Genomic DNA, 19064 nt, shown 5'->3' on the forward strand with positions numbered 1-19064 from the left:
ACAAAAGCAAGGATTTTAGAATCCAACTGTTTTCCCTTCCTAGAAGTAAAACAATGTTCAGAAAGCATGGTATCGGTCTTAAATTCAAGGAGGACATGTATGGTCATATGGAATAACAAAAATAGCTCACATTTATTGAGGATGGTCTTTGTGGTAAGCACTCTACTAAGTTCTCCATGTGTTTTATCCCATTTAATCCACACAACATCCTTGTGTGATAATATGCCAGCTATAGGTTATTGACCACCCCACCTGCTCCCCTACTCCCAGCCCTGGGAGCTTCCTTGTCAATTAAGAGATCATTAAAGCCCTTGTTATCACACCATCCTTGCCCCTGCCACAGAGTGGAGAGCCCCTACACCCAGTACCCACTGATGCAGACAGACCATCACACCTGCATGCCCACCAGACCACCTGGACTCATGGAATCTCTGGCATTCCCCACAGCAGCCAAGAGGGCAAGAATGGGAATCAAAATAGGGAGGTTCAAGGAAGCTAACCTTTAGGGTACAGTCTGGCCAATGAGAGACAGAATATAGGGAATATCTTTCCTTCCCAGGCCTCCATAAAGAACAAAATTCAAGCTCTTCTTTTATTAGTATCTCCTTGAGTGCTTCTGCAAGTCTCTAAACGCTTCATTATTTTCAATCTTTAAAATATATTCCTGTCTTTTTTCCCAGAGGTGTGATGAAAAGAAAATGAAACAATGTAAGTAAGAGCACTTGCGAGGATGGTCTTTTCTGAGACACAGTGATTTCTGTCACCTTCTCAGGAGATGCCCCACAAAGCTAGCTGTGCTTTGTTGTGGGGTTTTGACTTTTCTGTGATGCACTATCTTGTACTTGCTCTCCTGCCTTTCCTGCCATACTTCCTTCTGTCTGTGCCTCACTCTTGCATTCCTAGGACTATACCTTTCCCCTTCCTCTATCCACTCCCATGACCACCAAAGAATAAATAAAGCATTAACACAAATACCTAGGCCTCGCATTCTATTTTCTAGAAATCAGGATCAGATAGGTAAGAAGTGTTGCTATTCTGACTAGTGTGTCCCAGGTAATGTTAGGCAGAACAGGAATAGGTTTGATAATTCAGCACAAGGCACTAGGCAAAATGTTCCACATTCCTCCAGAGCTGGTGATTATGCCTGTAATTGTCTTCCATTATGTTGCAGTGGGAATGGTGAGGAGATATGCAGGAGGAAGTAATAATCTAAAGTTATGTTCTCCAACCCAGCTCTTACTGGAACCCAGTGGGGGAAAAGAACACAAGGAACTCTGAACTTTACTAACAACTAGGTAAAATTTCAAGATTTAAACCCAGATCCACCTGACTGCAGATTTTGACCTTTCAACCACAGTGCTATATTGTAAAAGTAATTAGACTCACCCTCTTATCCCCCAGAGGAAAGAAGTAAAGCCACTGGACAGAACTTACAGGGGGGTAGATTTTCACCCAATTAAAGGAATTCTCTGATTCCTAATGTTTTCCAGCAATGGAAATCCACTAACCTATTAGTTTAGTAACTTCCCATTATGATATGTTGGAGGTGGGTTTTGTTTTGTTTTGTTTTACTTTTTTTTGAGATGGCATCTCACTCTGTCACCCAGGCTGTAGTGCAGTGGCGCAATCTCAGCTCACTGCAACCTCCGCCTCCCGGGTTCAAGCAATTCTCCTGCCTCTGCCTCCTGAGTAGCTGGGATTACAGGCATGCACCACCATGCCCAGCTAATTTTTGTATTTTTGGGAGAGACAGAGTTTCACCATGTTGCCCAGACTGGTCTTGAACTCCTGACCTCAGGTCATCTGCCCACCTCAGCCTCTCAAAGTGCTGGGATTACAGGCATAAGCCACCATGCCTGGCTGGAGGTGGGTATTTTTAAGTAAAAAATTATATCACAAAGTCTTATTATGACAGCTGGTCTCCAAAGATGCCGGTCTACCTAATGAATCATGCCTCCTGGTATTCATGCCCTTGTATTGTCTGCCTCTACAATAAATCTGGCCTGGGCCTGTATAGCCTTTAGAATGTAGAAGAAATGATGTTTCAGTTTCAGAGACCAGGTTATAAGAAATAATGGCGCTTTCACCTTGGTCTTTGGAAAGCTTATTCTGGGAGAAGCTGGCCAGCATGTGAGAAATTCCTGGGACTACCATGGTATAAAGAAGCCCAAGGGGCCTGGTGCAGTGGCTCACACCTGTAATCCCACCATTTTGGGAGACCGAGGCAGGTGGATCACGAGATTAGGAGTTCAAGACCAGCCTGGCCAACAACCCGTCTCTACTAAAAATACAAAAATTAGCTGGGTGTGGTGGCGCAGCTGTAATTCCAGCTACTCAAGAGGCTAAGGCAGAAGAATTGCTTGAACCTGGGAGGCAGAGGTTGCAGTGAGCCGAGATTGTGCTACTGCACTCCAGCCTGGGAGACAGAGCGAGACCCAGTCTCAAAAAAAAAAAAGAAGCCCAAGGTAGCTATGTCTAGGGGTTGCAGAGAACAAGGCACACTTACACACATACAGAGAGAGAGAGAGAGAGAGAGAGAGAGAGAGGGAGGGACGGAGGGAGGGAGGGACGGAGGGAGGGAGGAAGGGAGGGAGAGAGAGAGCGATCACATCGACAGAGACACAGAGAGAAGTCTCTTTCTATTCATCTTTGTTGAGGTGCTAGACAGAAAAGTAAAGAAGCCATCTTTGATAGCCAGCCATGTCGAACCTTCATAGGCTTCTACCTCCAGCAGCCGCCAGATTGCAATTGCATGTGAGAACCCAAGTGAGAATCATTAAGCTGAGCCCATTCAACCCATGCAACCATGAGAAATAATCATAAAATACAGAAATAATCCTAAAATACTAAGTTTTAGAGAGTTTGTGTAGATAGCCAAATACAATCAAACTCAACTTGCCTAAACCTGGCCCCATTTGCTCGTCACTCCCTCCTCACCCACAAAACATGTTCCTCCTCCTGAATGTTCCTCTTCCTGCACCAGTATCTCGTCATCACCTAACGAAGAGAGGATTTATCACATTTTGGCTTCTTCTGATCCAGTCTCCCTTCCCATGAGTACCACAGTGTTCTCTTGGGGAATGTTTTCTCCATTGCATGCTGTCTTAATGGGGTGATAATTCCAGGTAACTGGCTCCTTACACAGAGGATAAAGGGGTCGAATTCTTCCCCATCCTGAACAATCAGAGCTTGGACATATGATCCAAACTTTGCTAATCATATGTCCCTTCTCCGGACTTTAAATCTTGTATAAGTGACTCCAGGACAGTAGAAATGATTGAAAGTCACTCATCACAGCAGCAATGTGCTTGCCAGGATCCCCACTACTAAGCCATTGCTATGGTTTCTGCTTCCTAACTTCTGGGACTCTTTGGTCTCTATCTAGTATCAAGCCTGGTCTGGCCTTCTGAGGATTCTGTGAGTCCCCCAATATCATTTCAATAACATTGTCATTTTTACCTACGTTAGCCAGGGGAGGTTTTGGCTACTTGGGAAAACAGAAACTGGTATTCCCTGCAACTCTACCAGGAACCTGGACATCATCTGGGTTTCTCCTCTCCATCATATTAGCCTTCCCCAAACCCAATCACTCGTGTCCTTTTTATTCCATTTTTTAAACAGCTCTCGAATCTCTTTTCCTGTACATCTTCACTATCACTGCCTTCAATCATAACCTTAGGTCATTTCTTACAATTATTCAAATTAATCTGGTGCTCCTCCAATCACTCCTCCCATTGCAATCACAGTGACCTTTGGAAGTGCACAGCTGCTCGTGACACACACACACACAGAGAGAGAGAGAGGAGAGCTTCAATGAACTCTCATCTCCATTAAGATCAAGTCCAAACTAGGTCCATTGTCACCTGTTCTGTCTAACTGTCCAGGTTCATCTCTCATCACTCTCCCACATGAGCTCTAGAACTTCACCCAAGTCAAATTATTTGCAGGCCCCTAAGTAAAACCTGCTCCCTTTATTGCTTTAGGCATTTATAAGTGCAATTCCTTCTGTTTGGAACGTGCCTTCTCCCTCATCTACCTAGGAAGCAATTATTGGTTAAGTAATCACTCACCCAAATACCTGCATGGCTGGCTCCCACACCTTACCCAGGGCTTTGTTCCAAAATTACATCTCAGAGAGATCTTCTCAGTCCACCCATCCCCAACTCAGACCTCTTTATTCCTTCAGCCTACTTCATACTTTTATAGAATTTGCCATTATATTATATGTTTGTTTAATTCTTACTGTCTATCTCCCTCACTAGACTGCAAGTTCTATAAAGACAGTGACTTTGTTTTGTTCACAGTTGTATATCCAGAACCTACTATAATGCTGTCATACAGCATTTGCTTAATGCATATTTGTCAAATGATTATTGAATGAGATCTATGATTTTATACATCTTATTTCAAGTAATGCATGGGAGGGGCAGGCAGGAGGAAGAGGCATTTTTAACAGTATATCAGCCCTCCGGGAGTAGAGTTAGTATTATCACTACTAGCATTACAGACTGATTCCCCTAATACCAACTCAAAACCCTTTCGCAGGGCCACCCACCAGCCTCCCTAACTAATAATAGCTGTTAGTTCTTTCTCCTCTCACATCCTTGCCTTAATAGCTTCTTCCAAGGCTACCTGATCCACAGCTGACCACAAGCTAACCACATAAATGACCTGGCTGGATCCTCGCCATCCTGTACTTCAGCCCACCGCAGAGAGTTCCACCCCTCAGGGCCCTATCCAGGCCAATATGCTCCACTCAAGAACCTCATCTAAAGCCCACACATCTATCTATTCATTTTCCAGAAGTGATAGGGACCATAAAATTAACACTTACTCGGCATTCCCGACAGCTCTTGGTTAAAATCCGCTGGCCTTCTGCAAGAACTTTTCCTCCATAGATACATTTTGCTGTAATAAAACATAAAAATGGGTCAGACAGTCCTGCTGTGCCACAAAATGACCTCAGAGGTACTTTCTAACTCCAACAGATTCCACAGAAACCTAGATTCTCTGCTTCTGAGCAATACAAATCTCTTTGTCTCAAGTGAAAGGAATTGTGTGGAGGATAACCCTTAAATCTCCCAGGCAGGCCTCATCATGATTGTGTTTGCCCAGCCTTTACAGCCAGGATATACAATTATTTCAATGTTACAGTTGCCAAAGGAACTAGAGAATGAATTGATGTAGTAAGAAGCTAAAAGAAAGAACTGGTGGCAATCGCTGTGGAGTACAATTAGCAGTAGCTTTGAATCAGACACTTCAGCTAAAACAAACAACTGGGTGAAAGGGGACTCACATATATTCCATTCCTCAGAACCTCAGCCACAATGGAGAAGGACACCATTTCTTCTTCCTTGTGATCATGGGAGTGGGCGTGAGAAATACACATGTGAGACAAGTGAGAAATACAAGGAAAGCCTGTAAAGTGCTAGATCAATGCACTAGAGAGAATACCTTTGGAAAGGTGAGTTTAAAAGGCTGCCAGGAAGGGCAGGGGAGTGAACTTGCAGAAAATTTCAAAGAGAAACATAAATGGAGCTCCTACCACTCAATTTAGATTGCACTGAAACTCATTTCTGGACTTAACTGGCTGACTCACTTTTAAGCAAGTACAGCATATGTCAATTTGATATGATCCTAATATAACACCACCAAATTCTCCATACACTTCAACAGGAAAAAAGAAGCAAGTATCTGGTCACTCCCTCTCCTGCCCTGATGAGGACCCTTCTAGCCCCAGCTCTAGGAGGAACAGAAGCAATGATATGCACTCTAAGAGATCTCCCACTAATTCAGTGTTGGTCTTCTAGAACCACCTCACCTTTCAGAGCCTCTATATCTGTATCTGTTGAAAATGGGCTGATTAAATCTGGTGGTTCCCTAGTTATAAAATCCTCTGATTCTCATGGGATGCTCAGTTACTCTTCATTCCAATAATATTTTAGTGTTACCAAAGGGCAGGCAACATGCCAACTGGTAATATAATGTTGCAAGAACCAAAGCTCTTTTCTCATGGAGCTTACAATTAGGGAAATAGTAATTACATAATAACATCAGTGAATGTATAATTACTAAGTGAGGCAAATGCTATGTTTGCAGATAAAGAACCCAGACCCCTTTCGATGTTGAGGGGCAAGATCTGAAAGGCAAAGGGGATGACCAGGTGAGAAATGGGGCTTTCATTCCTCCCTTCCAATAAAATAAAATAAAAAAATAGTAGTCATCTAGTCCATTTTAGCCACAGGAAGAAGAAAGTCCAGGAACATGCTTTACTTAACATCATACCCTGTAGTGGATGCTGTGGTATATGGAGATCTACTTCCATGAGCAAAGGATGCATTCTTACAACTGCTGTGACAGTTGGCAACTAACAGCTCTCCCCTGAATGGAGATCTAAAACTTATGTAGGGCTGTAGAGAGCCACCTTGCCCAAGGTGAAGTTCCCTTGGTGGGCGAACATGGTACACAGTCCTGGCCCCCTTTCTCCAACTGAGGACAATTCTGAAGGGCCATTCCAGCTCCAAAGCTCCCTGTAGGAATGAGTTTGGCATTTGTCGTAACCACTGCAGCTCAACTTCTCCTTCTGCCCAATTCTTCGTCCTTCACCACTTCACTCCTGTCCCAGAATTGATCCTGAGAGCACTTCCTAATAAAAGTACGTGTAAATCTCTATTTCAGAGTCTGTTTCCCCTCAGAACCTGACCTGCAGCAACCTCACTCCCCACCCAAATATGTTCCACTCCTGTATTCTCCTCTCAGTGAATGGCAATGGCACGGGTATCCACCCCAGCTCCCACACCCCAGTGCCTGGCATCCTTCTAACCTCTCCCTCTGACAGAACTCCATGTCCAATCAGTGTCCAAATCCTATCAGTGTCCCCTTCTTAAGTTTCTCAAGTCAACCTCCTCCTCTCCATTCCTCACCCTCTGCCCCCAGACACTGTCTTTGTTCAGGCTGTCGTCATCCCTCTTCTTCAGTACCACCACAACTTCCTAGCTCTCCCATGTTCTAGTCTCAATCTTCACCAGTCCTTCCCCATATAACAGTCAGACACATATTTTTTAAGTGCAAACATGAGGCCCTGCTTAAAATCAGGGTCCCTAAAGCTCTCAGAATAAAGTCCAAAATCCTTAGTTCAGCAAACAAGGCCATTCATGAGGTTTCTTATCTCCTAAGGTCCATAGCCCACCATTTCCTGTGATTTCATTCACCCTCCAAAACATTCACACCTCCACATATGTTCTAGCCACGCTTTCTCTCTCACTTCCGGGTCTTACACATACCGTTCTCTTTCTCAGAAACACCTGCAGAGCACCCCATCCACCTTCCACTGGCAACCTCCCACCCTATACACCCATGAGCTTTCGCTTAGGGCTGACTTCCCTCAGAACTTGTTCTTAGCCTTTAACACTGGTTAATCATCCTCACTTTTTTATTCTATTGTACTTTGGACCTAATCCCAACAGAATATATACCACATGACATCCTAATTTCCCATTTAATTGTACACCCCACCATGTCCCTGCTGCTAATTGCAACCCCCATGAGGGTAGGGACAATGTCTATAATTTTATCTCCAGCCCCAAGCCCCATGCCTTAGGATTTATTGTGAGTAAAAATAAATCATTTTCCAATTAATGAGCCTCTAGTAGGTGTCAAAAAACAGTCAAATTTCTTGATCCACAGATAAGAGTTATTTCTGGCATTCAATACAACTTCAAACATTAAAAGTAGAGACCAAAAAAAACGGAGAATTAATATAATTGTCTAGATAGGTCCTTTCCTCCCTTCAGTAAACAAAAATCTATCCCTGATCATCTTTTATGCCTCAATTTTGTAGATAAATCAGTTGATCATGACTCGTTGGTCCTAATGAGAGCTGGATTTCCCAGTATACTCGCATGGGGAGACCACACCTCGAAGGTCTGGAATTCCTGTCTAATAAATTCCCACACTCCCAAACGTGGCTGCTGCCAACTTGGCAAGGCAGCTTGTTCCAAAGTGACAGTTCTGCTAAGTGCACTGTTGTCAAATCTGCCATCTGCTTCTTGGTCCAAGCTGTGAAGCAAAGAAATAGACATTTTTTTCTTCCTTTGCCCCTTGCCACTCCCACAATGGTATTAACACATTTGATCCCCTGCCTTAAGGCACTTGTCCGAATCCTCTCTTCCCCTTTGACAGGCTCATCCCAGAATTCTTAATCTGGAGATTAAAATGCCTCATTGTTTACATTCACACCACACATGGAGACACATCCACACCTCGAATCCACCAGTCTCTTATAAAAATTAAATGTCCACTGAACTTTATGTGCTCACATAGCAGGGTGCTTTGGTGCTGGTGAATGAGATCAACATATTACTGCATGCCTCAACCATCTGCAATTTGGCACTAGTGCAGAATGTATGTATCTATGAAATTATCTTAGGATGACTTTCAGGATCACCACTGGAGGTCACAAGAATTTCTCCTGTTTTCTCATACTCATCCTCACTTCTCCGACAACAGCCCTCTTTCCCTGCCACTGCATTCCTATGCCTAACATCAGCTCTTATTATCCAACCTCTTGATCTATAGCCAAAAGGCTTATTTTTTATGTCTGAGGAAATTCAAGCATAAGGTGAGTCAGGCTCTGGTGCATTTGGCTGGGGCATTTGGGACTCCATTCCAACAGCTTTCAGTGTGATTAGAAATGTAAATGGATACCTAAAGCTCTTCATATCACACTGGTGACATGCAAACTAGAATATTTCACAGTGCCCAAACAGAAAATTGAAATGTAGCACCAACACACACTTCTCCATTATGTCAGAAACAAATGTACTGAGGATATAAAGAGTTATGCAGTTGTATCTTTTTGCACCGACAGACACCTGGCCCTTCAATTTTGACTTTGATTTTTCTGGTGCAATGATTGAACAATTTTGCCATTCGGGTGCACACTGAATAAACAATTGACAGGTACAGCTTGACGTCCCTGTCAGATATGGATGTAAGGTTTCCTTATCTTTATTTAGGTATTTGTACCCTGCACACACTCCAGCCATCCCTTGGTACTCAGCGGCCTAGAATGTCAAAATCAGCACACTGTTTTACACTTTAAAGGAGAGTGGCAGATCAGAGACACTGAACACCCAAGGATCCTTCCTCCCTCAGTGAGCTAATTCACAGCCTTGGCTTCAGATACCACCTCTATGAGAAAGACATCCGCATCAAACTAGTTGTCCCTCAGGCATCTCTAACTCAAACATGTCAAACAGAATGTATTGCTCCCCAAACTGCTTCCTCCACCTGTCTTATTTCTGTTAATCACACCATGAGTCTCTCACAGGCTCTTGTTCAAAACCTGGCAATTTCTCCCTTACAGACGCTCTGTCCCTGATCCATTTGTCTCATGCAAAACAATACCTGTGGAGTATCTCTAATGTTCCAGCTCCTTTGGCTGTCACCCGCATCCTTCCCTTCCTTTGCATCTTCCCAGGCTGTGCCTGCCTGCCAGCCTCAACACCTCCACCTGGAATATGCCCAAGTTCCATATCCCCCACCACCTCCAGCTCTCTTGATGCAGTAGCCTTCCTAAAAGCACATCTTTGATTATGCCACAACTCTGCATTAAAACCTTGATTGGAGTACCAAAAGCAACATTGGTTTATTTCCATGATTTTCTGTGTGCAATTCCCTCTGGCAGTTATGTTCTTACCTACTTTGTACACCTGGAAAACTCCTCTTCATTTGTCAATACCCTGCTCAGCTGTTACCTATGATGTTTTCCTAACACACACATACATATGTACATCTCAGATGGAGTTAATCACTCCCTTCTTTGTGTGACTTTTGTGTCTTCCATAGTGTTCATGTGAAATAATACTCTTTATTGTAACGGATACCTCTCTGGAGAACAATGGGTAAAGCCTACAGGTCAAGAGCATCCCACTGGGTTCTGAAGCCAGACTGCCAGGGCTTTATTTTGGCTCCCCCAAAACTGACAGACCTTGGACAAATTACTTCTCCTGTGTTTCACCTCCTCATGTGTAAAATGGGGATAACAGTGGACCCACTTAGTGGACCCACTAAGTGGACCACTTAGAGTTGTTGGAAGAATTAAATGAATTAATATATATAAAATGGTTAAACACAGTGCCTGTCAGAGTAAATGATCCATACGTGTCCATTGTTGCCTCCAGAACTGACAAAGTGTTTGGCAGAAGGACCTCAGTAAGGATTACTGAATGGCTTCATTGGGATACAGTCTTCATCATCCATCCGCAACTCACGTTTGCAGCTCTATTTCAACCTCTCACCTACATAAATCCTGTGTTATCATCAAACACACTATTCCCCTTTCCCTCTTCCACTCTTATTCCTTCACACATACTGTTTTGCATAGAAGAAATATTTTTTTCTCCATCTTCCTCCCTCCTTCCTATCTCTGGTAGATCTCAAATCTGTCTACCAAAATAATACAGATTTCAGGATGTTGATGCCTGGAGATTGTGATTATGTAGGTCTAGGTGGATCCCTGGAAACCTCCAAGTTTAAGAAGTTCACCAAAGGATTTTAATGTGCAAATAGGTATACAAAATATTCCTTGAATAGCGCAGACACCCAACAAGTGTTTGAGGAATGAAACTCCCTCACTTTTTTCGGTACCGCCATGGATGCTTAGACAAACTTCTTTCCTATTTCCAAACAGATGCCCTCATTTGTAAGTGCTGCAGTTCCCAAGGCCAAGAGAAGTCTGTGAACACTCAGTGAGTGAGCAGACAACACAATCTGCTTTTATATATTGGCTCATTTTGCCTTTGTCATATCTCTACCTTTACCTGGTGTCCCTAGAATACTACCCCACATAAAGTCAGAGAGAAGCTTGGGCATTTTTCTTTAAATTCACATATAAGAAATTTACTTCAGGCAGCTCCACAAAAAAATGAAAAAAATCAAAATAAGGAACCACACCAAGGAAAAACATGGTATTCAGGAAACAGTAGTTTCAATTATATCCCTCACAACATTAAATGTGAATGGATTAAATGATCCAACCCAAACAATACAATTCAGACTGTCAGACTGGATTGAAAAACAAGATTCGACTATGAGTTATTCATACAAGATACACTTTATTTTTTCTTTGTCTTTTGTTATATTTTATTATTATTTTTTAACTGACAAAAGGTATGCGTATTTATGGTCTATGGCATGATGTTTTGAAATACGTAGTCACTGTGGTATGGCTAAGAACTAACTAACATATGCATTACCTCACATACTTATATTTAAAAGGGACAACCAAAGTAAATATTCTCTATCATGTTTCTGATATGAAGACATTGAAAACGTCTAGAAATTCCACTGATTAGTGTTAGAACTCTGCTCTAGCAATCCTCATTCTCTTCTTCTCCACCCCACTGCTTAACCCACAAAAGTCAACTTCTAGAAGGTTCAAAATATTTAACTTGGCTCCATGTCCTCCGGGAAGCACCCCAGGCCTTCCCCCGGTATTCTCTCCCTCCCTCCCAGGCCATTCTTCTGTACTCCAACACATGCCTAATGTTAGTGCACTTACAGTTCCTGACACTGTAAACCATGTCTCTACCTTGAAAGTGAACTACTCTAAAGCAGGGAAGGATCCCTCATCATTATTCCAGGCACCAGTACTCAGTAATCATCTAATATATATTTCTATTAAAAACTAGTGAGAAATGAAAGCCCTCCAGCCCAGAGGTTCTCAACCTTTTAATTACCAGAGGTGCCTTGTATCATTTCTTTTTAAGTTTGTCTAGAATAGTGTTTTAATAATTTATTTGTATTCCCACTTTATTAAACTCTGAACACATCAAACTACCAATCAGAGCTGTGAGAAAATTAGTGCTACCTAACTAAATTGCTATGAATTCCATGCAAAGAGGGAAAAAAAACAAAAAAAAAAAACAAAACACTGATGTTTTAGTTAGCGTGTGTATCAACATTTTAATAAAATTGAGTTATTTTCTGAAATAATTTTAAAAACCTAAAACTGTCAAACAAATTAGCATAAAGAAAAATGACTGTCTTTCACACATCTAGTGAGAGGGCAATTTAACTGTATGTATCCAGGGCCTTGAAAATGTTCATCTTTGGCCCAGTAATTCTAGCCTGAAGAATTCTATCTTCAGGAAATATAAAATACAAAAATATATAAAAATGTGTTTTCTATACAAAACATGTTATTTAAGAGTACTTTATAATAGTGAAAAGTGGGAAACAATCTAGATATCAGTGACTTGGGACTGGTTTAAAAAAAGTTATGCAACAGCCAAACAATGGGAAACAATGAAGCTCATGAAAATGACATTTACGCAGAAGTTTTTAAAACATAATAATATATTTAAGTGATAATGTTAAGTTAACAGACCAGAATATAAAATTGCCCACACAGTACAACCTCAACTGCACACAAAATATTATTTGCTCTTTTTAAAAAAAGACACATCCACTAAAATTTCAAGAGTGTTTCTGCGTAGAGGTATTATGGGTGAATTCTCCATCTTGATCTTAATCATTCTCTGTGTTTTCAAAATGTTAAGCCAAAAGCACAGTACTTTTATAATTTTAAAAAAATGTCAAAAAGTTAAGACACAAATCTGCTGAAGGACTCATTACTTCCATGTCCAAACAACAACTTTCAAGAGATGGATTCAGAGATCTGTGCAGGAATTCTAAACGATAGACTAAAACATCTCACATTTTTTAATACATCCCTACATCCCTAATAGCCTTTTTTTTCTTCTTTTTTTGAGACAGACTCACTCTGTTGCCCAGGCTGGAGTGCAGTGGCATGATCTCAGCTCACTGCAACCTCTGCCTCCCGGGTTCAAGCAATTCTCCTGCCTCAGCCTCCAGAATAGCTGGAATTACAGGTGCCCACCACCACACCCAGCTAATTTTTGTATTTTTAGTAGAGACAGGATTTCGCCATGTTGGCCAGGCTGGTCTCAAACTCCTGACCTCAGGTGATCCGACTGCCTCGGCCTCCCAAAGTGCTGGGATTAGAAGTGTGAGCCACCGTGCTTGGCCCCTAACAGTTTTTCAACCTATTCTGCTGAAGAATATCAAGAATGAAAACAAATAATCTGTACCTACTAACAACTCTCTCCATCATGCGATCAAACTATAATTCAATATCCAGACACTTGAGCTGCCTATATTGCCAGACATGACTTCCAAAAGCTCTTAGAACAGAAATAAGAAAGTTCTTCTCTTTAGAGCAACTCCAAGTACATCCCCCAGAGCAACGGGTGCAGTGTGCCAACCATTTAAAAAAGGAAGATTACAAAGTTCCTTTTTGAAAAGTTCAACAATTATTTGGCTCCTGCAACCCACTTTCACTGCTATTCCCACTTTCGGTGTCATAATAGGTGACATGCTGTTCCCGACAGAATGATAGACCACTGTGCTTTGAAGGCTACTGACATTGGTGTGTTTCTTTTGGTAAATAAATGACCCTGAAAATTATCGATAGCATACATTTCTGACCAGAACTCTCCTTTTCTGTAGGGGACCATATGGATTGATAAAAAGGCTACGGGCTTTTTGGTCAACAGAACTAGTTTTCTGTCTCACCTCTGCCACTCACCAGCCTCATGATCTTGGTAAGCTAACATCCCTAAGCCTCAGCTTCCTGTAAAATAGGGATAATAATAATACCCCCCTAAAGAGTTGCTGTGAGAATTCACTAAGCTAGTAGATTTAAAGCATCCAGCACAGTATATGGCACATACCACGTGTTCTAAATGACAGCTTCAGTATTTTAACTGAATTTCATGCTGAAGTTCCTAACAAAGGCCCCTTAATAAGAGGAGAATCTAGCCAAAACCTCAGAAAGCCATAACATAGAATTTGGCCTTTAACTTGATCATTTAGAACGAGGGGACTAAAGCCTATGGAGTTTTGGAGTTGTGAATTCACAGATCAGCCTCACCCACTTGTTGGACAAGCGACTTAATCCCTGTCAACACACGTTCCTTCCACATAGAATCAAAGAATAGTAATTACAGTTGATGTGAGGAGTAAAAAAAAAAAAAAAAAAAAAAAAAGCCCATGTTAAGTGTCTGCCACATTGCAAGTGATTAAAATATTGTGGCTCTTCTTACCATATATTTAATGTTACATCAACTTGCCAATGTTTCATTTCATCAGTGTCAATCGGTTGAGTCCAGAAAAACAGGGAAAATAAATAAATCTCAAAACACAGACAGCCAGTCTGACCCTCAGTCAGTACTTACGTCGGCAGACCTTACAGCACTGGCCAGCAACGTGCACTGGGAGGGAGTCTGGGGAGCAGCTGAGAGGGGGACAGGACATCCTTCGGCATTCCACAGCACCACTCTGAGGAAGGAAGGACATGGAACATAATCTCAGAAGTATCCTTTGATAGCTCGTGTTTTGGAGATCATTCAAATCTCATCCCAGAAGCCTCATCAGGAAAACAGAAGCAGTATTAGAATTCCCAGTCCACTCTAGGACCACAAATAAAGTGTTTTCTCCAGCCCAAATGACCCGTACCACCTCAATTACTTTTCTGAAATACATCACTGGTTTCATCCTACCTGCCCATGTGTGCTAACTAGATTATGCAGAAAACAAAAAGTCTGTTTTTATAAGAACATAAATAACACATTTGCAGACCCTGTCAATCATTTCTGAGGCTCTAACAATCTGTTTTGTATTTTCCTAGACAAACAATGGCATTCTTCGGATATTTATCAAGTAATTTCAACTGGACAGGGATTACATACTAATTTTTGGAGGGGGATGTTGTAATTCACTGAAACAGATGAAGGGATATACAAATAATGGATATCCTGACAGTGACAGTGAGTCAGGGAGGAAATGCCTTGCAATTATTTGAAACAGGTGATGGATACACTTTGTAAAAGACAATAAAAACATGTAGAGAATAATTAAACTCCCCTTTTAAAGTTATTCTGGTTGTGAATAAGGATAACCATTAGGCTGTTTGAAAATCAAAGGAGTCCCTTCTTTCCACTATATCCCAACCTTCAAACTCTAAACATTGTATATTAAATCAAATTAGAGTGTGTTGGCAAGGGAAAGCAGATTTCAATTTCCAAGTATTTGTGTAAGACATGACACTTTTCCAGCATTGCTTCACAATTGCTCGTATGGCTAGTGGGTGCTAGGTAAAAACCTAAAAATTCTTAGAGTTAACATTATTTATTAAAGAACAAGGTTACACTCTAATTATCAAACTTGTCCCCTTAAAACTGTTTTTACTGTATTTATTTACAAAGAGGCTTACTTTGCAAGTGCAGTTCCTGCAATGGTCACCATCTACCCAAGAGTCTTGATCTCGATAGAGCAGTCCACTCACTTGACAAGTCTTCTCACAATGACAGTTTTCCAATTGACTAAGTCTTGTCTCTGCATAATTTAGCTGCAAACAAGAGTTACTGAATGTAATTTCTGTAATTCAATTGCATCATCCTAACAAAGCTAATAGCAACAAGAAAAAAAATCCTTCTGAGAAGAGAAAAAAATGCTCAGAGCAGTTCACTGATTCTTAGCATCATCTGTTTTTTGGGTTTTTTTATTTTTTTTACACAAGGTGGAATCACTCTAAATTGAAGACATATTGGCTATCATGGTCTAATGAATACCAAATGAGACATTAAACTGTATCTCAGGAACCTCATGGGTGTTCACAAATGTGTGTGCTTTCCATTCAAGCCCACACAAAAACACTCATAATGAATGTGTTCTCAAGGACTCATTATGATGTTTACAGTTGATCTAATCAGGAACTCCGAGGCACTTACATTTATCTCCCACTATCCTCTCTATGTTCTTCACACACTTAACTAGAATGTCATGGTTTACAAACTAGGAAGTCACTGCCTTCTGTCTGATGAACAATTCTGGAGAGCTGGGGCCAGAAAAAAAGAAAAGTCATAAGCGAATCCCCCAACAGAACGCCCCAGGAATTCACTTTTGTGCTTAGAAGAAGGTCAGGAAAAGTAACCAAACCCCCAGGTAAGATCAGAATTTTGTAAAATAACCTTTTTTATTTTTCTAGGCCACCCAGTCATTGCCAATAATCACAGAGCCTTAGACTCTCTCGCTGGAAAGGGATTATAAAGCTTGAATATCCTCACAAGAAACCTCAAGTGATTATCTAGCCTTTGCACATCTCCAGTGGAGGAACATGTATCATCTTCCAAGGAAAGCCACTTTTCTCAGTTAGCTCTCAATGTTTGAAACATTTTTCATGGTTTTGGCTGTGAAATCTTTTTTTTTTCCTGCCATACCTAGGTTTTCATTGTAGTCCATCCTGAGCAAACCTAATCTTCATGCATTTGAGGTTATCCTGTTGTCCTGACCACACTTGGCGCCACCAGGTTCCCTTAACAGCTCCTCATGATATGATTCCAAGCCTCTCTTCTGATCACTTTTCATATAGCCTACTCCAGTTTACCTTCAAAAATATGGTGCAAAAAACCCTAAATACAGCACTTTGGTATGATCTGTCTACTGTCACATCTACACAAAAGAGTAACTCAACCTAGTAGTGATATTACTCTCCCTTTCCTTTCCCTTACATAGAGACCACCATGATTGAAAAACAAATATCATTTCCTAGAAAATTATCTGAGTTTCTCTTTTCCTTCTCAATCGTGTTTCTCCTTTCATGTCTTAAGTACTTTCCCCACACAGGAGATCAATCCAACCTTTGATCTAAGATTATTTTGAGCCACTATTTTAGACATAATAGATAAACCTAGGGAATGACTTCCGTCTTTCTACACTAACTGTGGTTCCATTTCATACACCTTCCTCTGACTTACTCATACCAGAACTACTCTCTGGAAATGGAATCCACATGTAATTCTAACCTTTGTTTTTGTCATTTATTTCATCCTCTTCCTCCAAGCTTTTGGAATTTCTCAAGAAAACTTACCCCTTGTCTGCCTTTTGTGGGTGGTAGCAAAGGGTAGAAAAAACAACAAATAGGATATTAGACCAACCACCATGCACCATGAGCAGCCCCTAAAGAACTAAGAGTTGACACTGCCTGAAATATTAGCTTCCTATCACTCCTTCTAATATTCATGATCTTCTAAAAATCTATGTTTCATTTAAAACTCCAGCCTAGGTCAGGTGCAGTGACTCACACCTACAATCCCAGCACTTTGGGAGGCCAAGATGAGCAGATGAGCAAGAAGGTCAGGAGTTCGAGACCAGCCTGGCCAACATGGTGAAACCGTCTCCACTACAAATACAAAAAAAAAAAAAGCCGGGTGTGGTGGTGGGTACCACCAGCTACTCTGGAGGCTGAGACATGAGAATCTCTTAAACCTGGGAGGCAGAGGTTGCAGCAGGCCAAGATCACGCCAGTGCACTCCAGCCTGGGCAACAGAGCGATACTCCATCTCAATAAATAAATAAATTAATACAACAAAACTCCAGCCTAATCATAGAGTTTATAGAATCTATGATAATTAAGTTATTTGGCAACGCTTTAGGAAACGGATAAAATACACTGCTGAGTTTGGTGATACTCTTGGACACTGAGGGATGATGGCATATGGTTTGGCCACTTGCAGATACCAAAATCTGAAAATGTTCAAGTCCTTTATATAAAATAGTATAGTTTGCATATAACGTATGCACATCCTTCTATACACTTTAAGTCATCTCTAGATAACTTATAATAACTAATACAATGTCTAAACATCAATTCATTCACATGGATTCAATGCAGTACTCAGTACATGGAAAATTCAAGTTTTACTCTCTGTAACTTTTTGGAATTTTTTTCTGAATATTGTTGGTCCACGGTTGGTTGAATCCACAGATGTGGAACCTCAATAAAAAGAAAGTGACAACTTATCACTTATCTTTACTTCATTTCTATAGCTCCAGTAGTTCCTACACAAGGCAGTAACAGATATATGACCTTGGATTGAACAACAGAGGTGAACCAGATCTGCATTCCTCCTAAAAGGGTCTCAGAATTGTGTACCTTTGTGAGAGGACCCATACGTGCCTTACTCTGAAAATCTGGAACAATTCTGGTGTCTATATAACTCCAAGAACGGAACTTCTTAAGGACTAAATGGCCCAAAAGGCAACTCTATATCTATCTGAGCTTTCTTAAAATCCAGGAGCTTGCCTAAGGGAAATAGTGGCAATTTCTAGCACTGTCCCACAAAGCTGAGCTATGCTCACCTACAAAACTCAATTCCAAAGAAAGTGTCAGTTTTAATATAATGAATGCTATTCTCAAGGCTGATTTTGTTTCCCTTCTGAATGTGGTTTTTATTTTTAATATTTGTAGCCTTTTCTGACAACATTGAAAAGTCCTATTGTCTGTAATAATAAGAGCACACCAAATAGACACAAAGGCAAAGGGATGTTAAGGCAAAAAGCTAATTTTTCAGAGACTTCATGTAACCTCTTGCCTTCCCTTTTACTCCTGCTAAATCCTAAAACAGCAATAAAGGAGACAAACAACTGTGAATCAAAAAATGAATTACATTTTCTGTCACTGGTATTAGCATGCTGAATTTATACACATTCATTTTCAAAAGCTTTTTCTATACTACCTGCCACTTTCTCTAAGATTGTCTGCAGATTCAAAATAGATATGGTATCACATCTATATCTCTATTCTGTCTTCCTTTTGTTTATGCATTTATCTAAGCAACCGTGGACCAAATCATTTATTCTGAACTCTGCATAATGAAAGATAGAGAGCAGAGGCCTTTTTTATCATCGGAGGTCAATGAACAGATCTAAGTACATTAGTCATGTGGTGGATTGCTTCTTTTCTTTGAAATACCATTTATTTGGCATTTGCTATATGAAAGGAAAAAAGAGCTTCTATTGTTAAACATTTAAGCTTAATTGAAAAATCAGTATTGAATTCCTCAAAACAATGAAAGTCTCAAAATAAAAGATGTCACAAGCTTAAATGCCACTACAAGTGTCGCTTGATTTGCATACATAGATTTGTCAAATATTTAAACAGAAGTAATCAAGAAAGTCCCAGTCTTCAGTATCTCTTC

The 19064-nt window shown here is 40.8% G+C and overlaps 1 protein-coding gene and 1 long non-coding RNA gene across 4 annotated transcripts in view; one reads left to right on the forward strand and one right to left on the reverse strand.

Annotated features, from left to right (window-relative positions):
* Window positions 1-19064, reverse strand: part of NELL1 (neural EGFL like 1) — a 926144-nt gene that overhangs the window by 639675 nt on the left and 267405 nt on the right. For both annotated transcript variants that reach the window (XM_002821956.3, XM_002821957.4), the window contains exons 8-10: window positions 15299-15433; window positions 14262-14364; window positions 4835-4908 (exon numbers count right to left, since the gene is read on the reverse strand). In XM_002821956.3, coding sequence (XP_002822002.3) covers window positions 4835-4908; window positions 14262-14364; window positions 15299-15433 — 312 coding nt within the window. The remainder of the gene's footprint in view (window positions 1-4834; window positions 4909-14261; window positions 14365-15298; window positions 15434-19064) is intronic.
* Window positions 15798-19064, forward strand: part of LOC129048666 (uncharacterized) — a 46388-nt gene continuing 43121 nt past the window's right edge. The window contains exon 1 of one of the 2 annotated variants that reach the window (XR_008511197.1): window positions 15798-16029. This is a non-coding gene — a long non-coding RNA (uncharacterized LOC129048666). The remainder of the gene's footprint in view (window positions 16030-19064) is intronic. The other variant, XR_008511196.1, reaches the window with a different exon arrangement.

The sequence above is a fragment of the Pongo abelii genome, chromosome 9 (assembly GCF_028885655.2).
Source record: "Pongo abelii isolate AG06213 chromosome 9, NHGRI_mPonAbe1-v2.0_pri, whole genome shotgun sequence".
In the NCBI taxonomy this organism is placed as follows: Eukaryota; Metazoa; Chordata; class Mammalia; order Primates; family Hominidae; genus Pongo; species Pongo abelii.